We start from the raw sequence: 23,812 nt of genomic DNA, 5'->3' as shown, positions 1-23,812 counted from the left end.
ATAATCTTAAGTAGTCTCAATATATATACAACATTCCAATAAAATAATATATTAAAACCACAAAAGTCAATCAAGTTCAATTCTTCACGTTCTTCGTTTTATGTTATGAGACTCTGGTATAGAGACCTAGAGAAATTTAATGAGACTTTATGTCGACAAATTTTCATACAAATTTAGTTTTCGTCATTCTACATACACTATTGTTAAGGCATCTTGTTTAAGCCCTCACTTCCACGAGAGGACGCGAGAGTGAATAGTGTGCGCTCGTTCCAACTATTTGTCGTAGATATGATGAGCATTGAGCAATATGACTTAAACTATGACCAGGCGCCTGGTCAAAGTCTGGAGTCACTTTAGTTTAATTGGTAGTTTTGTTTATTTAATTTGTAATCAGGTTATGGACACGGTGATTTAGAAATATTACGGATTTGTGAAATTTGTTATTTCCCTAACCATTATAATTCGACAAAATTGTAAGCAGAGAGTTTGCGACCAAGGAGGAAAGCCTTGTTTAAAAAGAATCGTTATTTTACTTTGTTCAAAAAGCTTCTTAAAAAACGAAGAACAAACACTGCATAAATGGCAGTGCTGTAATTTTTTGTGATATAGCACTCGAAGGCGAATGGTAATTTATTTTACCAGTAACTTTATATTTGCTATCCGCTTAAGTATTTTAGGTGCGACTTGTTGTGTAAGTGACGTTCTGTATTTAAATACAAAAATTAATGGTAGTTCAAATACCAATAGTAGTCTGTGATCAAATTTGACGTTGTCATCTTCACATCTAACTATTATAGTTGTGTTCTCAAAATTTGTTTTGAAATTTTAAATAACAAATAGTGTCTAATTCAAAATATAATATCTTAGACACTTTATCTTTAATTTTTGTCTCGCTTATATACCTGTGTTAATTTCAAGAAATTTTATTGGTAAGTATTTAGTATATCAAGAGTTTTTAAAACATGTGTGGCAAGTAGTACAACAAATCACAATGAGGTCATCGGCTTCCTTACTAAGAAATATATCAGAATTTATCATATTTTTGTATAAACTACAGTCAGCTGTTTAAACGACGGTAACGTTATCGATTGATGGTTGTCTAGAATTATAAGGATTGAAACATGCAGTCAAAATCTATTATGTATAACGAACGCCGAGTCGTTACAGCCAATTACGTTGTTATTAACTACCTAATATAATAGAATTCAGTCGGGACCTTTGATTTTGTTCAATAATACCAGTATGTTGTTCTAAAATTGTCGAAAAAGACTTTGACTGTAATTATAATATGTAATAATTATTGAAAGATAATTAACCTTTATATCTAAAGCTACTAAAGTGATCACTACATCTGCACAAATGCTAGGATTTGTTACATTGAATACCAATTGTTTTGGCTGTAAATCTAATTTTGTGTAACACTAGTACTCAGTAATACTGAATACAATATTCACAATGGTTTGAAAGCATTCAAAAATAATTTCTTCAACACCTTATACCTCACTAGTACAGGAATTTCTCATAGGCACCCATACCAATAGCAACTTAGTAAATTTAATATCATGTCACTGTAAAAACAGAGAAGATAGCTTATACTGTAGATATAATAGTATTATGTATGTATGTGGTAAAGTTGAATCTTTATATCTCCAAATTGAAATCATAGATATATGATGGTTGTTTTTTCTAGACAACATGGAGCAAGCTATACAACAAATTGCCCAAACAATGGAGCGACAGCTTGATTTTGAGCTCGAAAAGTAAGTGTTTTTAAACTACAGAATTGAAAAAAAAAAGTTCTCAATTCATTTACCTTATCTTAATTATATATATGCACTTGTCACATTTTTTTGTTAAATTTTACACAATTTTTTTAGGCTAGATGCTCTGGATAGTGGTGACCTTGAAGCTATTCGTCAACAGCGCTTGAATGAGATGAAACAGCGTGCTAAGCAAAAACAAGAGTGGCTGGCTAATGTACATATTTGTATTATATATTTTTACTTTACTAATTATAATGGACAACTTAAGTTACTAGTATTATGAAAGCAGTCTCATGACCAACACTTATGGACATATCTAAAGCATGGGTTAGCATATACCAATAGACAGAGCCGTTTTGTGTTCTAATTATCTTTTTTAATTGCCGTACAGTTTGTGGGAAAATTTCAAGGTTCCTACTAATTTATAATATGTATTTATATATTATAAGAATAGTTAGATTATTTTTGCTAAGTTTTAATAAAAGTAAAATTTTTAATATTAGAGATGTATATGAATATGCAATAACAATATAAAGTTTTTACACATATGTTGTTATATAGTAATGTAAATATTTACACAGCAAAAGTAGGAAAACTGACATGCATAACTTAATTTTTGAAGGGTCATGGTGAATATACAGAGATAGATGGAGAAAAGGAATTCTTTACCGTATGCAACAAGAGTGAGAACCTGGTATGCCAATTCTATAGGCATGATTCCCCTAGGTGTCGCATATTTGACATGCACCTTAAGATATTGGCCAAAAAACATGTCGAGACTCGATTCATAAAGATGGATGCTGAGAAAGCACCCTTTTTAACTGGTAATTATTATATGACCCATTAAACTTCACTGCACTTTAATTGCTTAATTGCAAAAACCAATTGCATACCCTTAATAGCGTATTCTAACATTACAATTTAAACAAATGTTTAAATATAATTTTTTGCCGAATTTTTTAATATAAAGTTCTTTAAACATTTAAAACTGGCAACATTTTAATAATCCACAATATTAAAAGTTGCCAGTTTTATATGTGAAGAATTGAACTTGATAGATTTTTGTGCTTTTAATATATTATTTTATTGGAATGTTGTATATACATTGAGACTACTTAAGATTTAAATTTCTGACAGGCCGTCTCAAAATACGTGTTATACCAACTCTTGCATTAGTGAAAGCAAATAAGACAAAGGATTTTGTGGTCGGCTTCACTGATCTTGGTAACCGAGATGACTTCTCCACAGATATGCTTGAGTGGAGGATCGCCAGGTATTTTATATAAATTTATAATTTTTATTTATCACTTCAATGCATAAACTAGAAAAAATTATCATAATTTTGATAATTTATTGAATATTTTTTGGAATAAACAATATTCAATCCACTATACAACAATTTAAAATCGGCTTAAACGATTTTCATGAAATTTAGTATACGGGGCTTTCGGGGGTGATAAATCTAGCTAGGAATGATGACGACTTTTTTATTTAAATAACCAGTTGATATTTTTTTATTATTCTATCGGTAAGATCGAAAAATATCATTCATATTTCATCATTTTATTAGTATGTAATTCGTACTTAAATATAATTTCCAAAAAACACAATTTAAAAAAATACCGAGCTAAGCGGTCATCCAGGTACTACATATACAAAGAAAATAAACTTTGCGTTTCATGACGAGTCGTGCTATCTGTCAGTCGTGAAACACAACAATAGTTTTTATCTTACAAATAAGTAATAAATAGCTTATTTGGAACTTGTAGGGACATTGTGAAACAGATCCCTACAATGACTTGACAATAATTTTTTGTAATTATTTTGTTTTTAGATCAGAAGTGATAGAATATTCTGGAGACATTCTGACACCACCTACTGAAGGTAAAAAGAAGTCTGTCCATATCCAAAGCAAGAAGGCTATAAGGGGAAGAAAGGACTCTGATTCAGATCTTAGTGATTGAGTTCTGTTAATAATGTTGAAATTTTGGTACATTTATATACACTAATGCTTATTTATATAGAGCCACAAGCTTATTACTGAATTAGAATTATAAGTGAATAATTTTTAAGAAATTATTTGATGTGGCCACAGGCTCACTCAAAGCCTGTTGTTTAAGATTCTCTAGAAATTGGAAAGTGATTTCAATAGCTTTATTGAAAGTCATATTTAACAACATATATTTTGAATACTAAATTGCCACCATTATTTTTAAATTTTGTAGTCTGTATGCTGTGTTGGGAGAAAAAATGTTTTTGCTTGTATTTACAAATCCTTGTAATGTAAAAGTAATGTTGGATATTTTGGAATATTGTAAATTTTACAAGTTAATAAATTAAAAATATAATTCGCTTTTTATTTTTTTACCACTATTATAGGTTAGTAGGCACAGGCGTATACCAATTTTCTTTTTAAAAAGGGCTGCGTGAATGTGTCTGCCGAGGTTAGAATATGCAAGATTATTATCAGTACACAAAGTTAGATTTAGTCGAAAAAAAATATTTTTTTACAAAATTTCGTTAATGACAAATATATTCCGGGGAGGGATATAGAAATACGACATACGTCGCCAGAAGGCTGAATTTGATGGTACTAATTCAGTGTTGCCAGATCAGGCAATTTCGCCCTATATATGGGGATTCTCAAGCAATTTAGTGGGAAAGAATATCTGGGTTTTTGTAGGAATCAAAAACACGCCAAGTTAAATTTTTTGCTATTGTATATTACGTTCCTAAATTTGAAGTTAAAGTACAAACATATCGTAAGAATAAGATCCATGTGTCTCGGCTTACTAATTGTATTTTCGTTTGAGCTGACAAAGAACGATGTGATTTTAATTAAATACAAATTCTAAAATAAAATTCAATAATAAGAGTTATATTTTTTTTGTATTTTAAGGTTTTTGTTCATTCTGTTTTACTAAAAATATTCTATACCAAGTGTTGCATTAAGTAGCTTTAAGTTGTTCTCATGGTGGCCCCTGACATAGATTTCGGGGTCTCAGTTCGGGGGAGAGGTGAGAGGGGAAGGTTTTTTGGAACTGGAGAGGGCATCCTAGAGGATAACTGGGGGAAATGAAATCTTACTAGGGGCATACCCCGAGACCATCTGGCAACACTGGTTTTGTGTCAGTGTGATTTGTAAATTGTATTTTGTGTGTCAGTTCTCCAACTAATCTGTGCTAGTACGCGTACTGCGTATAGTTATTAGAGTATAGCGATTTTAATAATAAATATTATTTACGTTTTATTTTTTATTACTTTCGCGTTTCGGAATATTTAAGTTGGAAGTTTAAAGCAACCTTTTGTATGAAATTGATAACAAGACGCAGCTCGGGTGTTTTTTGTTTTTAAAACCACTGAGATAACTTTTTGTCTTGAATATTATTCGACTTGACTTATTAAAAGTTGTGATAAAAGTGATATAGTACAGTTATATTTTCCCGTATCCGCAATAATTAAACAACGTTTGTGCAGAAATCATCAGTACGCCGAATATTTATCAAGGTATTACTTAAATATTTTTCAGTCATATTAATGTTCCAAGGTGAGGTTTTGTACTTTGACCTTCTAATACAGTTACTTAAAATAATTATGAAATGTGTTAATATATTTCTGTGGTATTTCGTCCTAGTATATATACAAACCAAAGTTATTTAAATATACTCTTGTGAATCCACAACCTATTAAACTTTTTACTTGAATTTAAATCATTATCTAAACCTAAATATATAACCTAAGACATTTCTAAACTACGCTAATTATGACATGGTACCAACAATATACAAATAAAGTCCAGAGTTAGCTAGCATTACCACATAAATTACAAAAATTTGAATGGATCATGTGTGAATCTTAAATTGAATAATAAGTTTTCTTTTTTAAAATATTGGTTCAATCTATGCAAGAAAGATTAAAAAATCTGTTAACCATAGTGACTTAGCTACTTTGCTTTAAGGAAAGATGTGTTTTTGCCTAACAAGAGTTAAATATGAAAGAAGTTTTTTATTAAAGGAACACTTTCCTTTACCAGTTTACAATTAGCCTAATATAAATACATTATTTTAGTCCTTTTTTATATAAACACTGATTATCTCTGACTATCACAATTTCAAAATTTTATCTGATTATAGAAACTCCATAGCACAGAAATAATTTACATATGTTGGTGCTTAGCCAAAAACATTACATAATTGCTATTGTGTATTGGCAGTGCCTTCGGAACAATAGATATTAATGCTTAGTTTATGTTTATTACTTCTTATGTTAATATTTATTGCTGTAAAGCACAGTAAAACCCTCTTTAGAGTAAAATATTATGATTTTAAATAGGATTATGCAATGGGATTTGTTTATCCCAGGGCGGATTCAGCTTTGGCGCCAGATTTGTCATCATACAAAGATATTATATAAAATTAATTAAATATTGAAGATGTAGTTACATAAAATCTGGATGGTGACAAAATATTGAAATAAAATCATTATGTTCAATTAGTGGTCCTCCACCTAAGTCCTGAAACCAGCTCAACAAAATGTGTATCCATAATTAGTATATTTCAGCATACTGCTTTCCCATCTAAGAGAGCAGCAAAACAATGGGCAACTAACTGATATCTAACTTAAAGCTGTTTTTGATAATAAAACAGTTACTAAATGCGTATTCTTGTAAGTTAGCTACGCCTGTGAGAATGATGCAATCATTCAAGCAAAACAAATATTGAAAGACAATGTTACTGACTAAGGCTGATGACTCCCGTTTGGCGCTTTTGCTCTACACATGGTATTTTCAAATTTTGAATTTAGAATTGTTTATGGAACGCCCATACACTCACTGTTTCTTTATGTCCTATAACCCCTAGGTGGGGCAGAGGGCGTCCACAGCGAACAAGTTTGGGGTGGGAAGTTGGGGATGGTGTTGGTGGGAATCGCTGATGAAGTGAGGTCAGCATTGCCTATAAAAAGCCAAATAAAACCATCTGCTGTGTTATGTAGTGGAACACTAATGTAAGCAGAACCCCGGCCAGTCCGAGTCATCCACGTCCTAGTCGTCCACCCTGGGACCTGCTGCAGCCACGCTTCCGCGTGCCCACTACCTAGAGCTGCAGCTGAGCTAAGGATGCAGGGCAAAAGGCGAGCATTCTGCGCCTTAAAACAGAATCTACTCACTAGGGAGGTAACCCGCATAAAACCGAGCTTGTCTGGAAGCTTTAAAGTGGCAGCCCCACTATCAGACTAGGGCACAGTGGGCTAATCTCCTGCTTGCCTGAAAAACAGCGATTCAAGAAACTGAAACATACACTCACTGTACATTTCGTTAATGTTGTGTAGCTTTTATCGTAAATGTAATATGTGCGTATGTACGACATAAATACTTAAGTGATAATTACAATTTCTTATGGTTTCAATTTCTTTAGATTGACATCTGTAGGTTAGTTATTAGGTATATTAGAATTACTATATGTACACGTTGTTCAAATAAATAAATTATTATTTAGATCATTTTTAATTTTATTGGATCCATATTAAAGATACTTTAACTAATTCTTTAGACAGAATTTGAGAGTTTTTTTTTATACCGATGCCTACTAATAAAGATAAATATCCCTTAGATACAAGGTATATTCATTTATATCAAAATTTGCTCATTAATATGTCCTTACAAATACCGCTATCAGTATTATATCTCTTATCATGTTAGAGCCGTTACTCCCGCAATGAATAAAGATTGTATGACTACTTGGTTACATTCGACGGCCTGATGTAAGTTCGAGTGTTAAGTTTGACGTCTTTTCTTCTCGTAAAAAACTGTCTATATGTTAAGAAGCAGTGTTAGCCTAGTGGCTCCAGCGTGCGACTCTCATACCTGAGGTCGTAGGTACGATCCCCGTCTGTGCACCAATAGACTTTCTTTCTATGTGCGCATTTAACATTTGCTGGAACGGTGAAGGAAAACATCGTAAGGAAACCGACATGTCTTAGATACAAAAAGTCGAAGACGAGTGTCAGGCACGGGAGGCTGATCACCTACTTGCCTATTAGATTTTAAAAAAATGATACTGAAATTTACATTTATAAACAGATTCAGAAATCTGAGGCCAAGACCTAAAGAGGTTGTAGTGCCATTGATTTAAATTTAATATGTTTAAGAATTACAATGCATTTAACAACTACCTGTTACATTTATTATGCGTTGAAATCTTTATTTTTTAAATGTGTAGTTTTCAAAACAGTCGGTGAGGTCTTCATAAACAGAATGTTAATAATAACTTTCCATCAAAGGTGTTTTAAGACGATGTAAGGTCTGATTTGTGATCATGTTAGACATCCCGCGTTCTATAGATTTACTTACGCCCGAACCCATTAATTAATCCCCAATATCATTCGTTCTGAGAATAGAACTTGATAGTCGAGCGATCTCCTTTCTTCATCCCAATAACCAAATCCTACGAAGACAATCTAGCGACGGATAGAAAGCAATCCCTTCGCTCTTTACACTCATATATTTTGATAATCAGTATAAACCAAATAAAGTCAATATAACCGTACAAATCATATTAAAATATACATGTTTAAAACATATGAAATAGCTTTTTAATTATTTTAAAAGCTGGTGTAAATTAAAATCAAGACAGGATATTGGCACAGTAGAACTGTCATTTTCATACAAACGTCGATCCACATACACCGATCTTACCTACCATGGATAGCTTGTATCGACAGGTGGCTATTACAGTCCGTCGATTTGGGTGCGGTTTGGGCGTTAAATTATATGCGTTTTAACTTGAAAGTACTAGTTGTCTAAGCGTTGTAATTGTGCCAACGTTACTGGTTCATATTTAAAAAAAATATAAGTAGCTTTCATTGGCTCTATTATTATTTATGATTCTAAGTAAGACTTTTTGTTAACATTGAGGCGAATAAATAAAAGTAATAATTTGTTACAAGAACTTAGAACACCAGTTTTATCAAACTTGTATCGAATCAAAAATAATTATTTCATCGTGAACATTATTTATGTGGTGGTTCAGTCTAGGATGCTTAACCCTCAAAGAAATCTATGACCAGTTAACTGTTCTTTCTAAATTAACGATAAACGTTTACTCGTATGAAGAAGAATAATATTGTGAGGAAACCGGCATACCATAGACCCTAAAATCGACATGCGTCAGGCATATAAATTAAATATATTATCAGTGGAAATAGTTATGCTGAAATTTGAGGTCAAGATTTATCGAACAGTTTCTGAGATTAACACGTTGAAATAACTCTTCAATTCGTGGTATATTTTTATCCGCTTGAATTGAATTTTTTGTAAAATTGTATAACTTCTATTCAGAAGCGTAATTACTGTTTCAATCTTTTGGAAGGATGATCTCGAAATGATTCGAATGAAAATGCTTTGTAAAGAGTTTAAATATAGTTGGTATCGATATGAGTTTCGTTTAAAAAAAAAAATCATATTTGAAAGATTAATGGGATAATTTTGATTTCAGTTTTTGTTGACCTTTACGCAATGTAAGGGCCAAGCAAGTAGGGTGGAGGGATGGCAGCAGACAGCGCCACGGGCGCAAAGCGTGGTGAGTATAATATTTTTAATAATTATTTTACTAGATATCCAAAGAGATCGGATCTCATAGGTTAGCTACGAAACAAATTTATGTAGCCATCTATAAATATGACTACCAAATCATAATTATTGTCGTGTTTAGTATTTTTCTTTATTTATTATTTATAGACCAGTGTCGATAATTTTTGAAACCAAAAAAAATTACAGTAGGATGAAACCCATTAGAAATGCAGGGGAATATGATCAAAATGAAAGGAAAAATAAATTACGGTCGATCCGAGTTCGGGAAGTGGGAGGGGGGTGACTTTTAAGGGGGAAAAATTGTTTATCTTGATATCCGGCGAAACTACCAGTCCTATGGAAAAAAGTTAAATGGCAAAGTTGTAGGTCATAAAAAGATCTACAACTTTGGTATTTACAATTTTTTCATATAACCTCAAAATTTAGGTGAAAAATTCAAAAAACCAAGTTTTTGGTTTTTTATTTATCTTTTTTAAATTTTTTTTATCTACGAAATTTGGTGAAAACTTACCTTATTATGTCCCAAATATACTGTAATTTATTTGATTAAAAATATTTATTTTTTCGCCTCATTTTAACTTAATATTAAAAAAGCACCCTTATTTTCAATTGAAAATTCTGACGTCAAAATTTCAGCTTTTTTCAAAAAGTTTGGGGGCTTTTTGTTCGTTGAAATATCTACTTTCTGATGGTGTAAAAAAAATATACATTACTATAGGAAATATTATTAGAAAATGCAAAAAATTGAAAAAACCTCAAATTCGAAAATTTTCTTTTAATTATGTACAATTTTGAGGTATTTATTAAAATTTACACTTTAAGTACTCAAAAAACGTAAGATTTCATGCTTCATTGATAAACGAAAAAATTGCAAATTAAAATATACTTCTTTAATTAACAAACAAATAAGTTAATAAAGTTAATATTTAATAAGACTTCTACAATATTTTGAAAAAGTTGTAGAATCTTCTGTAAATAATATTTGTAGATGCCTATTTATTGCTGTTTTAAGATAATTTATATACCTGAGTGACCTTCGGTGAATTTTAGCCCAGTGTAAGTTATTTCATTGAGAAGTGGGGATGGACCTAGGAGGGTCTGGGCCTTATTGCTACCTGCTATTTCGTAGCAGCTGTAAAAACCGTTAGCCAGTATTCGAGATACAGAGTAGTGTACAACATCGTTTTTAAAAATACACCTGCAGGCTGAGTTACTCTAAGTGATTTGTGAGAAATTTACTTTATTCAAATAAAAATTCAAAATTCACCGAAGGTCACTCAGGTATATAAATTATCTTAAAACAGCAATAAATAGGCATCTACAAATATTATTTACAGAAGATTCTACAACTTTTTCAAAATATTGTAGATGTCTTATTAAATATTAACTTTATTAACTTATTTGTTTGTTAATTATAGAAGTATATTTTAATTTGCAATTTTTTCGTTTATCAATGAAGCATGAAATCTTACGTTTTTTGAGTAATTAAAGTGTAAATTTTAATAAATACCTCAAAATTGTACATAATTAAAAGAAAATTTTCGAATTTGAGGTTTTTTCAATTTTTTGCATTTTCTAATAATATTTCCTATAGTAATGTATATATTTTTTACACCATCAGAAAGTAGATATTTCAACGAACAAAAAGCCCCCAAACTTTTTGAAAAAAGCTGAAATTTTGACGTCAGAATTTTCGATTGAAAATTAGGGTGCTTTTTTGATATTAAGTTAAAATGAGGCGAAAAAATAAATATTTTTAATCAAATAAATTACAGTATATTTGGGACATAATAAGGTAAGTTTTCACCAAATTTCGTAGAAAAAAAAACTTTTTAAAAAAGATATAAATAAAAAACCAAAAACTTGGTTTTTTGAATTTTTCACCTAAATTTTGAGGTTATGTGAAAAAATTGTAAATACCAAAGTTGTAGATCTTTTTATGACCTACAACTTTGCCATTTAACTTTTTTCCATAGGACTGGTAGTTTCGCCGGAAATCAAGATAAACCATTTTTCCCCCTTAAAAGTCACCCCCCTCCCACTTCCCGAACTCGGATCGACCGTAATTTATTTTTCCTTTCATTTTGATCATATTCCCCTGCATTTCTAATGGGTTTCATCCTACTGTATTTTTTTTTCGTTTTTTACCATTTTTGAAGGCTTCGGCACTGGTCTATTATGTTTCCTATAGTTTAAACCTTACCTGAACCTCCATAAATATATCTAGATCAAATTTAGTCCAATCGGTCCAGCCTTTGTCGAGTTTTAACAATACACACAAAAAGTAATAAATTTATATATAAATATATGTTTATATATGTTATTTTTTTACATTATATTTTAGACGGTTAGTTATTCTTAAAAAATAAATCAGTGGCGCTACAACCTCTTTTAGGTCTTGGCCTCAGATCTCTGAATCTGTTTCATGATGATTTTGTAAATCTAATAGGCAAGTAGGTAATCAGCCTCCAGTGCCTGACACACGTCGTCGACTATTTGGGTCTAAGACATGTCGGTTTCCTCACGATGTTTTCCTTTACCGTTCGAAGCGCACATAGACAGAAGTCCATTGGTGCACAGCCGGGGATCGAACCTACGACCTCAGGTATGAGAGTCGCACTCTGAACCCAATGCCAACACTGCTCGTTTGTTATTTATAGTTATTCTTAACAGACACATTTATTTATTTATAGGGAATATATAATATATTCAAATTTCGAGTAACTTTTCGTCTTTTTCTAAACGTATCAGTTTAATTATACACATTAATGGTTGTATTGTTTTTTCGTTCGCACATTTGCTTACTCGATATTGCTGTAAACTACCATTATAATATGTATCTTTCAGGACGAGGATTTATTTATTTTGGTATATTAATAGGTTCGGTGTGTAACTTAGGTTTGAGGTACATCAACCTCAAACCTAAGTTACTTAAATTCGCGTTATATAGGAATATTCTATGGACTATTTGAGTCTCCGATTCGTCTTTTTGTTCGTGACATTTGTACCACATAGACGTCGCAGATTCATAGACAATGGTGATGTTGAATGTATTTTTATCTGTTATCGCGTTTATTGTTTATTAATAACGTTGTTATTGATAAGATATGTCGTGCTGGTAATAGATAAATATTGCATCATAACGATTACACGACGAAAATTGTGTGATAATTGATAAACCAAAATTAGAGTGTTACTTCAAAAAAAATTAGTAATTCGCGCCATTAAATATTTTATTCTGCAAAGCAGGAATTATTCAAATCATGTCATAATGTGTTTGTCGGAAATAAAAACGTCGTATGTGATTGCTGTTACCTTTTTGTTATGTTGTTTACTTACTAAATTATTTACACTTCGTTACCTTAAACATACATTAACAAACAAGTTTTATAATTTATTAAATCAAATAAAATCAAATCGTTTATTTCCTAGAATAGTCTTACAATTAGTTACATAAATTACAAAAATCCGCCACATATAAATAGGCATGCAAATGTCATCTTATATTTTATTTATTTATTTAATTATTTATTTATTTAAATGCATTTATTATCCTAGGCAAAAAAGAGGCCTTACTAACAAGCAATTTCTTCCAGGAAACACAAAAAAGTGTAAAAATAAACAAAATGACATGTAACACTAGAAATACTAACTAAAATTAAACTAAGCAGATAAATTAACAAAAATGTAAGTTATTATAATTATCATCAATGTAAGTTATTAAAAGTCATCTTGATAGTTCATATGAAAAAAAATCTGTGTGTGTACCAGAGTACACAGGTAAGAAGTGAAACTTCTTTACGACATATCATTTTCCTACTATTTGCAACTTCACGAAATGGGGTAGATAAGGCTTAAGCCTTAAGAAAAACAATTTTTTCAGTCATATTTATTAATACTTGCTATTTTTAACAGATTTATATATGTACATTCACTGATACTTACAATCAAAAAGTGAAGTTCACTTCAAATAAATATTAAAATCATGCTCATACGTGTTGAATTTATAAAACGAAATGTATAATCACTGTCACTTTTCTTGTAAATTCACTTAAATTTGAACAAGTCTTTTTATTTTATCACTTTCAAATTAATATATTGTTATTCTTATTTCAAACCAAACTTCAAAACTAATATATTGTTGTTATTATTATCATATATTACATTACATTCTTTAAGTCACTATACTAAACTTCGATAAAAAAAGCAACATGGCGCGTAACCATAAAACGTGACGTTTTCTTAATAAATTTCTCCCATACGTCGATAAAGAAGTTTCACTTCAATAAATAATATTTTTAATTACAAACAAAAGACGATTCTGTATATTTATTAACAAATCTTAATAAACTTTATATTAGTTATAACTGCCACACTAATTTCATTTTACCACTTCTACGCTGCGAGGAAGAGATCACATTCGCACGAACTAAATAATCGAATAGCTATCGTAATATACAAGCGACATTTTCGTTTTGGAAAACTTCAGTGAGCGCACGTGTTCAATTGTTAAGTATTCGTACATATATATACTCGTACATATACAGGGCGTCCCACGGCGATGCCACACGGAGGGAAAGTACCTTAAATATTAATGATAGGATATTTTACTGAAAGAAGACATCGTTTAATTTTTAATAATAAGTAGAACTGCATTCACAGATTTTTTAAAAATCGCCTACCTCAACCGGGAATCGAACCCGCCAAATGTGACAGTAAAATTACATGTATTTTATAATAGCGTTTGAAACGGCTACTTATAAGCATTATTTTTTCCTTAATAACCCAGCATATTAAATAAAACTAAAAACATAAAATTTTACATTTTATTTAAAAAAAAATATTTTTACAAATTCTCACTCTTTTTTAATTATTTCTCTCCCTGTCGATTTACTTATTTTTGCATGTTGGATGTTTGAAATAATACGTCTAAGTTCATTTTGTAATTCCTGCACACTGTTGTACCGGTTCTTGTAAACTAAATCTTTTACTTAACTCCATAAAAAAAATCAAGTGGGGTTAGATCTGAGGATCTCGGTGGCCATCTAATTTGTCGAAAAGTGCCGATCCAGGAAGGAAAATGTTCATTAAGAAACTCGGCTGTTCTACTGTTATGAACCGGAGCCCCATCTTGCTGGAATATGAGATTTCGTCGATCTACATCAGGAAGACACCATTATGTATTTGGTCAGACGAGTCAAACTTTAGTAACAACGGTATGTACAACCGGCGTAATAATCGCATTTGGTCCAGACAGAATCCCTTACTATCCGCGAGACCAATGATCAAGTGCGTTCTTCTTTCAACTGTTGGTGTGGGATTGTAAGTAACCGAGTTCTCTTAATACATTTTTACGAAGGAACTCTGAACACGGAAAGATATCTAGAAATACTTGAGATTTTAAGAAATGAGATTAATAATCTTCCTGATCGACGAAATCTCATATTCCAGCAAGATGGGGCTCCGGCTCATAACAGTAGGAGAACAGCGGAGTTTCTTAATGAAAATTTTCCTTTTTTTAAAAAAGACTTAGTTTACAAGAACCGGTACAACAGTGTGCAGGAGTTAAAAATGAACTCTACTTAGACGTATTATTTCAAACATCCACCATGCAAAAATAAGTAAATCGACAGGGAGAGAAATAATTAAAAAACAGTGAGAATTTGTATACAACAGAACAGATCACATTTTGAGCATTTGATGAATTATTATTTTTTAAATAAAATGTAAAATTTTGTGTTTTTAGTTTCATTTAATATGCTGGGTTATTAAGGAAAAAATATTGCTTATGAGTAGCCCTTTCAAACGCTATTATAAAATACATGTAATTTTACTGTCACATTTGGCGGGTTCGATTCCCGGTTGAGGTAGGCGATTTTTAAAAAATCTGTGAATGCAGTTCTACTTATTATTAAAAATTAAACGATGTCTTCTTTCAGTAAAATATCCTATCATTAATATTTAAGGTACTTTCCCTCCGTGTGGCATCGCCGTGGGACGCCCTGTATAGTAAATAGTCTCGAAAGTTCTTTCCATACAACTTCTATGGAACATATATTATTCGGCCTATGCTCATAATTTTTACTATGCAATGTATCATAAGTATTCTCTTATGCAGTACCGGTTTAAGTCAGCGCAGGGCCTTTAGCAAATTCTATCAAGGGGGGTTAGGGTAATCAATATAACAAATAAAGATTTTTGGATTTAATATCGGCAAATATAGAAATAGTAACACTTTCAATTAGACTTACTGAAGCAATCATGATCTATATTCCACAAAGTGAGATGATTAAGACAGTCTTATTAAAAAATAGAAGACGTGGTGTATATGCTAGTCTAAATATATCGATTATAATTAAACTTTAGGTAAAAAATTTTGTAAAATACCTACTTATTTTTACGATTTAACGTGATGAATAGAGATTTAGATTTTTAAGTGGAAGCAAGATACAGTATGCTGCTATGTAAATTAATTTTTTTTTAAATTACCCGTACGTTACGGGCCCCTAAATACTAGGGGCCCGTAGCATTTGCTACTCTTGCTACGCGGCTAATCCGGCACTGCTCTTATGACAGCAATTCGATTTAAACATTGTTGGAGCTTTAGATGAAACACTGAAATTTGAGTATTTATAATTTAAAAATATACATTTACTGTTAATGGCTTAGTGATTGTCATTGTATTTAACTAAAGAAAACATTGCATGCAAATATTTATATACAAAGCGGAATAAGTATTATCATTGAATGATAACAATGTATTAATTGTTAACAAAATTTAAAATTATTTTTATGTATTACTTCGGGTTATATAACGTAACCGACACTCGAAAGAACCTAATAAATACCCAAAAATATTCAGAATCTTAAATTTTTAAACGCAATTTTTAGGGGCGGGGCCTAATTTGTCCGGTGGAGTGCTCGTTGTTACGTCATTGGTAGCAGGGGCCGCGGCAGGAGCGCTCGCGAAGACCGCTATTGCACCTTTGGATAGAACCAAAATCAACTTTCAAATCTCGTAAGTATTATTACTAGTCTTTCAAGAGCGTACCAATTCGTGAAAGGCCGGCAACGCACTCACGAGCCCTCTGGCATTGAGTGTCCATGGGCGGGCGGTATCACTTAACATCAGGTGAGCCTCCTGCCCGTTTGACCCCTGTTCTATAAAAAAAAAACAAAAGAAGATAGCGAATGACATAATAAAAATAAATGAGAATAATTTTATTACATATATACTCACTGTATATATAGTGGATTTGTGATAGGCGTACTATGAGAGTCGGCACTAACACGCCCATATTCGCTCGAACGGTGAAGGAAGACTTCGTGAGGAAACCGACTTTAGACCTAAAAAGTCGACGGCTTGTGTCAGGCACAGGAGAATGATACTTGCCTATTAGATTGACCATGAAACGCACAGAAATCTGAGGCGCTGACTTAAAAAAGATTGTAGTGCCACTGATTAATTTCATTTCTCAAGTTTAGAACTTCCTGTCGAATTTGGGGTCATTTTTCATGGCCCTCAATTCCTTATTTTATACATGTTCCTGTTGTGTATGCAATAGTGTTTTTCAGTAATACACCATACACATGGCGCGGAGTTGTTGTCTTCGTACGAAACAGCGTCTCTCGCGAGGGTTGGATCGCGTTGTGGCGCGGCAACAGCGCGACCATGGCTCGCATTATACCGTACGCTGCGATACAGTTCACAGCTCACGAGCAATGGAAACGGTTGCTTGCTGTTGACACACCGCATACCGCTCAGTACGTATACTTTTAATAGCTTCTCTGTATCAGGCCAGAAAACAATATTCAATATATGGATTGGTTTTTGACTGCAATCCTCAATTAATCTAAATAGGTGTCTAGTTCAGTTGATAGTTCTGAAATGTAGTGACAAGAACGTGAAATATTTTATAATTGACTAGATGACACTATATATCACCTATGGTGATGATTCACATACGCTGAAATATATATCACCTATATATGTGTGTATTATCTTAATACAATATTTAAATTTAAAACAGACCAAAGAGATTGCATTGTTCCGGACCTACAGCTATGGAAAACAAATATCAGAAGTCAGCAATAAATATGTTACCTAGTGACAACTTTATATTTTTAATAAGATAAGATTTCAAAATTCAAATATTTTCCAGCTACGAACAGTATGGAAATTTGAATTAGAAAATTCAATTGTCGTTTTAATTTTTCTTTACTTATTATTTAATATTTACGTTTCCCGCCGTTTAAACCTTAACTTGCATTAACATGTCATGATCAAACTGTCAAACATAGATAATTTTGGTCTTCAAATTCACGAGATTTAGTGAGACTAATCAACTGCAATTCATTTATATATATAAGATTTTTTTGTATAAACCTATATATTAAATCCTACAAATCACTTTCTACGACTACGTTTCGCTAACGCGTTTTAAACCTAGCCACATTGTGCACAACGCCATCTGTTATAAAAACGATCAAACTAGACAGGCATGTTATGAAATTACACGATAAAACCAAGCAACCAAAAATTACAGAGAGGCGCCCTTACGTCACCTGATAGCGGGATCCCTTGCTGGAGTTACCTCACAGAGTGCCACTTACCCCTTGGATCTGGCGAGGGCGCGTATGGCTGTAGCGGACTACAGATCTCTTAGGGCGGTCTTTGTAAGGATATTGAGAGAAGAAGGGGCGGTTACGTTATATAGGTAGGTTGTTATTTATCATGTAAGCTTTCTAGAGACTGATTTTGTCACTGCCAACTCTGCAGAGACAACGTTCGGTCAAAAAAAGGTTTATTGTTATTCTCTCAACAATTTTTTTATCAACTTATACAATTATATTTTTTTTTTATGCAGTACACTTTATCTATTTAGCTATTTTGATATTAATTGAAGTTTATCTATATTGAACACGACTATATAGTCTGTCTCACTCTAACGCGTACGGGCTCCACCGGCGGCGCTAACGCTACGTCACCGATCCCGTCAGAGATGTGAATACGCAGTATGCGTTCTGTCCCACTCTAACGCACCTGCCGCCAGACCGATGTGAGAAGCATGATGCGTTCTGTCTCGCTCTACCGTGTATTGACACATATATTACGTCATCGTGTATGATTTTATTTTCCTTACGGAATTTCTAGATTCGGTCGCTGCAGTCAAAGCCGTGATAGAATCTATGCAATAGCTTGAAATCCATCCGAGATTGGCATTTCAAGCTATCCTGTTCATCCCAGTTTTGGTACAAATCTGATCCTTATGTTATAGGGGATACGGTGCTACAGTATTAGGAGTTATTCCTTACGCCGGTGTTTCATTCTTCACGTATGACTCGCTCAAGCATTGGCATCTTGGTAAGTAATTTATATTTTGCTTAAAGGATTAAACGACACTTTAAATGTATAAGGATTAGTTCTCGGTATAACCGCTAGAGGCGCTGTAAGATTTTTCATCAAAAAAATTGAAGTTATTAATTTGAAGTAATAAAAAACATCGTTTTTATGCTTTGTCGAACTCATGGTAAAGTTCTACTACGAAAAAATGTTCTTTGTGCTGAAGCTATTTTAGAAACATGGTTTTAATGATTTTTCAATATACGAATATTAATTTAATGTAACGACGAGATTAAAACTATATTATTTTTGTTAAATTCATGGAGCGTAATTAACAAATAAGAGTTTAGTTCGCGTTACTTCATAAATAACGCGCAAGTTCATAATAATAAAAAATAACATCTTTAACAATTATTTTACTATATAGTCTGTTGCATTCGAAAATTGAAATACATAATTTTTGATGTATTTTTGATAGTATATATTAAACAATTTTTCTTAAAAAAAAATTATAGTTCTTTTTGAAGAAAAGTTGAGTTTTTTTTCAGATTATTCAGGTACAGCCCCTCACGGTTTCACAAATGTTTTATTCGGCGGAGTAGCTGGGGCTTTGGGCCAAACGTCATCCTACCCTTTGGATATCGTGCGCAGGCGCATGCAAACCGCAAAACGAGCGCCTGATGGCACATACCCCTACCCGGCCATATTGCCTACCCTGGCATATATTTACAGGTAAGATACAGTTTTTTTTTACGAACGGCAACATAAAACAATAAAAAGAACATCAACAGAATATGAAATTGATATATGATTTACACCAAAAAAATAAACATTAAACTTAACAGACAATCATAAAATACAGTAAATTATACCAACTTTATAAATTGCTAGTGGACCCAGACGTTTTCATCTAAATCCATCTAATTGTAAATCATTCCATTCTCGAATCCACTGAAACACACACAAAAATTTTATCAAAATCGATCCAGCCGTTTAGGATGAGTTTAATGACAGGGATTTATATTATATAAAAGCACAGATTTGTTTGTTTTTGATATATAAACACTCCCAACACAATATAAATTATATTGAAGATTAATAAGCTTTCGATTATATATTATTTTGATATATAGATAAAATCCTGGATTGATTCCAGGACTGAGGGCTGGCGGGCATTTTTCAAAGGCCTGAGTATGAATTGGATTAAAGGACCCATAGCCGTTGGTATATCGTTCGCGACATACGACAAGATCAAAACGACTCTTCGAGAAATCGCCCTAACATTCTCCTCGCTTAGGGAAAGCTTATAAGTGTTGCCATTATAAATAATTATTAGCACAATATGTACAGCGTGTTATCACTGTGATATGGGAGTCGTGCAATTATTTTATTTGTCTTTAGGAGCTGTTAAAGTTTTAAGCGTAATAAATCATTTTATTTGTCAATTTATGATATATTTTTGTAATTCATATTTAACATTACAGTTTATTTTAGTAGCGAAAGTGTTGCTATGTTTAAAAAATATACAAAGTAATGGCAACACTCCATAGACCACAGACCATAGCAATACAGATAAAATTGTTCAATTGTTTTTCTGTGTGTGTAGGGAATATGCATATTTTTATATCTTCAATTGATTATTTACATCGAAATTTTGTACAAAATCAGTCAGTCAATAAATAATTGTTCTAGATTCACTAAAAACCTAGTTGTATTAAAAATCGCCACAGAACTAAACTATTTTTTCTCTACACTAATACAGTCTGAATATCCACGCCTGACGTCACTTTGTTTCGACCAATAGTGACGCGTTTTGAAAGATCTAATTTCCCTCCATTATTTTGCACTTTTAAATTGTATTTTATTTACTAATAACAAAAAATATCGTATATATAATATTTTAGATAGCTTTCATGCATATTACCTGTCAGTATACAATACGTTGTGAAGTTAAACAATTGCACAGTACATATACGAATATCTGTTAATGCAGATTATAATTCATCTGTCATAGTTCGTTACTGATCTGTGGACATTCGTGTTTATTGCCTTTGCTTATGTGTGTGTAACCGTAACTAATAAAACACAATTCATTGTGAGTGTGTGGCACTACGACACTGAGGTAGTTTCGTTAACATTTATATGTTTTATGCTGTTTTATTAAATATAATTATGGACTATGATATGACAATAATGAAGTGAAATATTATGGAATTTTAAATATATATAGAATAACAGTGTATTATATAGAATAACATTTGTGTGGCTTATATGGAATTTGTAACTAGTGTTTTATGTATTTAAAAAAAAATTGAGGGATTATATAAATTTATTACGTTAGGAATCCGATATATCTAAAGAGGTGTGTGATATAAAAATGGAAGACGAAATGATGACACTTTTTATTATTGCTCAAAAGTATATATTGTTTAAACATTTACTAAGCTTTTACATTACGTCTATAACTAAATTTTGAAGAGTCTCCTTTATTTGCCTTAAAGAAGATAGAAAAGAAGAATTATTTTAACAGAATGAGCAGATTAAGGTGCACATTTTATCGCGCTGTCAAATATGTCAAACTTCATACAGAAAAAATGGTTTGACAGCTCGGGAAACTTCATTTAACTTTACTTGACGTTCTAGCCTGAGACCGAATTTCTCGACAAATCACAATTGCGTCGTCGTTTCATCTTTTGTTTTTATCGACTACTGTCAGGTTGACAGCGTTTGTGCGATTTATTCAAGGATATTTGGGGTTATTACATAACTGTTATATGCATATATGTTAGAGATTTACATTTAAAGAGAAATACTAAGTTATATTCCCGGAATGAATGGGGATGGAAGCTGGTATAACACTATATGATTTTAATTGTGTGATATAAAATGGGTGGCTGATATATTTATCCGTATATTATCTTTTGTTTACTACACGCATAAAAGGCTGAAGTGATTCTAATGGATTTTGATGTAACGCGTTTATATTTTGTGGGCTTTATTTAGTAAATTAACAAGTTGTTATAAAAATTTTGTTATAGCGAAATTGTGTTTTAATTAAATCACAATGTTTATAATCAAATGTTATTGTAATGTGTATCTAGTCTAGTTGTATATAAATGCAATTGTTTTAGAATAGTAAGAATATATTGTCTTTTGTAATTTTGTAGAAGTCGTTACAAGATTTCGTGTTTTATTTCTGACCTTAAAGACTTTCCCCGATAGCTAGAGATAGAATATGTTGCAACATTCATCCCTATGCGGATGACAGCATTAGGGTGGGGGGGATATTCTTTACTCCGGCCATGATATTTGGTATTTATTCATGATACTGGTAGAAGACCCTTCAGGTTATAGACCAGTGTCGATAATTTTTGAAACCAAAAAAAATTACAGTAGGATGAAACCCATTAGAAATGCAGGGGAATATGATCAAAATGAAAGGAAAAATAAATTACGGTCGATCCGAGTTCGGGAAGTGGGAGGGGGGTGACTTTTAAGGGGGAAAAATTGTTTATCTTGATTTCCGGCGAAACTACCAGTCCTATGGAAAAAAGTTAAATGGCAAAGTTGTAGGTCATAAAAAGATCTACAACTTTGGAACTTACAATTTTTTCACATAACCTCAAAATTTAGGTGAAAAATTCAAAAAACCAAGTGTTTCGTTTTTTATTTATATCTTTTTTTAAAAGTTTTTTTTTTCTACGAAATTTGGTGAAAACTTACCTTATTATGTCCCAAATATACTGTAATTTATTTGATTAAAAATATTTATTTTTTCGCCTCATTTTAACTTAATATCAAAAAAGCACCCTAATTTTCAATCGAAAATTCTGACGTCAAAATTTCAGCTTTTTTCAAAAAGTTTGGGGGCTTTTTGTTCGTTGAAATATCTACTTTCTGATGGTGTAAAAAAAATATACATTACTGTAGGAAATATTATTAGAAAATGCAAAAAATTGAAAAAACCTCAAATTCGAAAATTTTCTTTTAATTATGTACAATTTTGAGGTATTTATTAAAATTTACACTTTAATTACTCAAAAAACGTAAGATTTCATGCTTCATTGATAAACGAAAAAATTGCAAATTAAAATATACTTCTATAATTAACAAACAAATAAGTTAATAAAGTTAATATTTAATAAGACATCTACAATATTTTGAAAAAGTTGTAGAATCTTCTGTAAATAATATTTGTAGATGCCTATTTATTGCTGTTTTAAGATAATTTATATACCTGAGTGACCTTCGGTGAATTTTAGCCCAGTGTAAGTTATTTCATTGAGAAGTGGGGATGGACCTAGGAGGGTCTGGGCCTTACTGCTACCTGCTATTTCGTAGCAGCTGTAAAAACCGTTAGCCAGTATTCGAGATACAGAGTAGTGTACAACATCGTTTTTAAAAATACACCTGCAGGCTGAGTTACTCTAAGTGATTTGTGAGAAATTTACTTTATTCAAAGAAAAATTCAAAATTTCGAAGGTCACTCAGGTATATAAATTATCTTAAAACAGCAATAAATAGGCATCTACAAATATTATTTACAGAAGATTCTACAACTTTTTCAAAATATTGTAGATGTCTTATTAAATATTAACTTTATTAACTTATTTGTTTGTTAATTATAGAAGTATATTTTAATTTGCAATTTTTTCGTTTATCAATGAAGCATGAAATCTTACGTTTTTTGAGTAATTAAAGTGTAAATTTTAATAAATACCTCAAAATTGTACATAATTAAAAGAAAATTTTCGAATTTGAGGTTTTTTCAATTTTTTGCATTTTCTAATAATATTTCCTACAGTAATGTATATTTTTTTTACACCATCAGAAAGTAGATATTTCAACGAACAAAAAGCCCCCAAACTTTTTGAAAAAAGCTGAAATTTTGACGTCAGAATTTTCGATTGAAAATTAGGGTGCTTTTTTGATATTAAGTTAAAATGAGGCGAAAAAATAAATATTTTTAATCAAATAAATTACAGTATATTTGGGACATAATAAGGTAAGTTTTCACCAAATTTCGTAGAAAAAAAAAACTTTTAAAAAAAGATATAAATAAAAAACGAAACACTTGGTTTTTTGAATTTTTCACCTAAATTTTGAGGTTATGTGAAA

General features: G+C 31.6%; 2 protein-coding genes across 2 annotated transcripts; both read left to right on the top strand.

Moving 5' to 3' along the window:
• Window positions 1-771: 771 nt before the first annotated feature.
• Window positions 772-4,242, top strand: LOC110996166 (thioredoxin domain-containing protein 9). The gene is made up of 6 exons (XM_022263716.2): window positions 772-929; window positions 1,691-1,760; window positions 1,878-1,977; window positions 2,386-2,587; window positions 2,901-3,036; window positions 3,598-4,242. The coding sequence occupies exons 2-6, from the start codon at window positions 1,696-1,698 to the stop codon at window positions 3,725-3,727; spliced, it is 633 nt and encodes a 210-aa protein (XP_022119408.1). The 5' UTR covers window positions 772-929; window positions 1,691-1,695; the 3' UTR covers window positions 3,728-4,242.
• A 673-nt stretch (window positions 4,243-4,915) lies between these two features.
• Window positions 4,916-21,875, top strand: LOC110996160 (mitochondrial coenzyme A transporter SLC25A42). Its single transcript, XM_022263709.2, has 8 exons — window positions 4,916-5,270; window positions 9,257-9,340; window positions 16,243-16,369; window positions 16,927-17,115; window positions 17,898-18,068; window positions 18,630-18,715; window positions 19,243-19,426; window positions 19,851-21,875. Exons 2-8 carry the CDS (start codon window positions 9,307-9,309, stop codon window positions 20,002-20,004), a joined length of 945 nt encoding a protein of 314 aa, XP_022119401.2. The 5' UTR covers window positions 4,916-5,270; window positions 9,257-9,306; the 3' UTR covers window positions 20,005-21,875.
• The last annotated feature ends 1,937 nt before the right edge of the window (window positions 21,876-23,812 follow it).

This window comes from Pieris rapae, chromosome 22, assembly GCF_905147795.1.
Source record: "Pieris rapae chromosome 22, ilPieRapa1.1, whole genome shotgun sequence".
Taxonomy (NCBI): domain Eukaryota; kingdom Metazoa; phylum Arthropoda; class Insecta; order Lepidoptera; family Pieridae; genus Pieris; species Pieris rapae.
The sequence above is the reverse complement of the archived record's forward strand: the minus strand, read 5'-3'. Positions and strand labels throughout refer to the sequence as shown.

Bases quoted from the DNA above. Each gene is read 5' to 3' on its own strand.
- LOC110996166 (XM_022263716.2), top strand. From the start codon at position 1,696: ATGGAGCAAGCTATACAACAAATTGCCCAAACAATGGAGCGACAGCTT. The intron at 1,761-1,877 runs GTAAGTGTTTTT...CAATTTTTTTAG, and splicing joins CTTGATTTTGAGCTCGAAAA to GCTAGATGCTCTGGATAGTG. The intron at 2,588-2,900 runs GTAATTATTATA...AATTTCTGACAG, and splicing joins GAAAGCACCCTTTTTAACTG to GCCGTCTCAAAATACGTGTT.
- LOC110996160 (XM_022263709.2), top strand. From the start codon at position 9,307: ATGGCAGCAGACAGCGCCACGGGCGCAAAGCGTG. The intron at 16,370-16,926 runs GTAAGTATTATT...AGTGTTTTTCAG, and splicing joins AAAATCAACTTTCAAATCTC to TAATACACCATACACATGGC. The intron at 19,427-19,850 runs GTAAGATACAGT...GATTGATTCCAG, and splicing joins ACCCTGGCATATATTTACAG to GACTGAGGGCTGGCGGGCAT.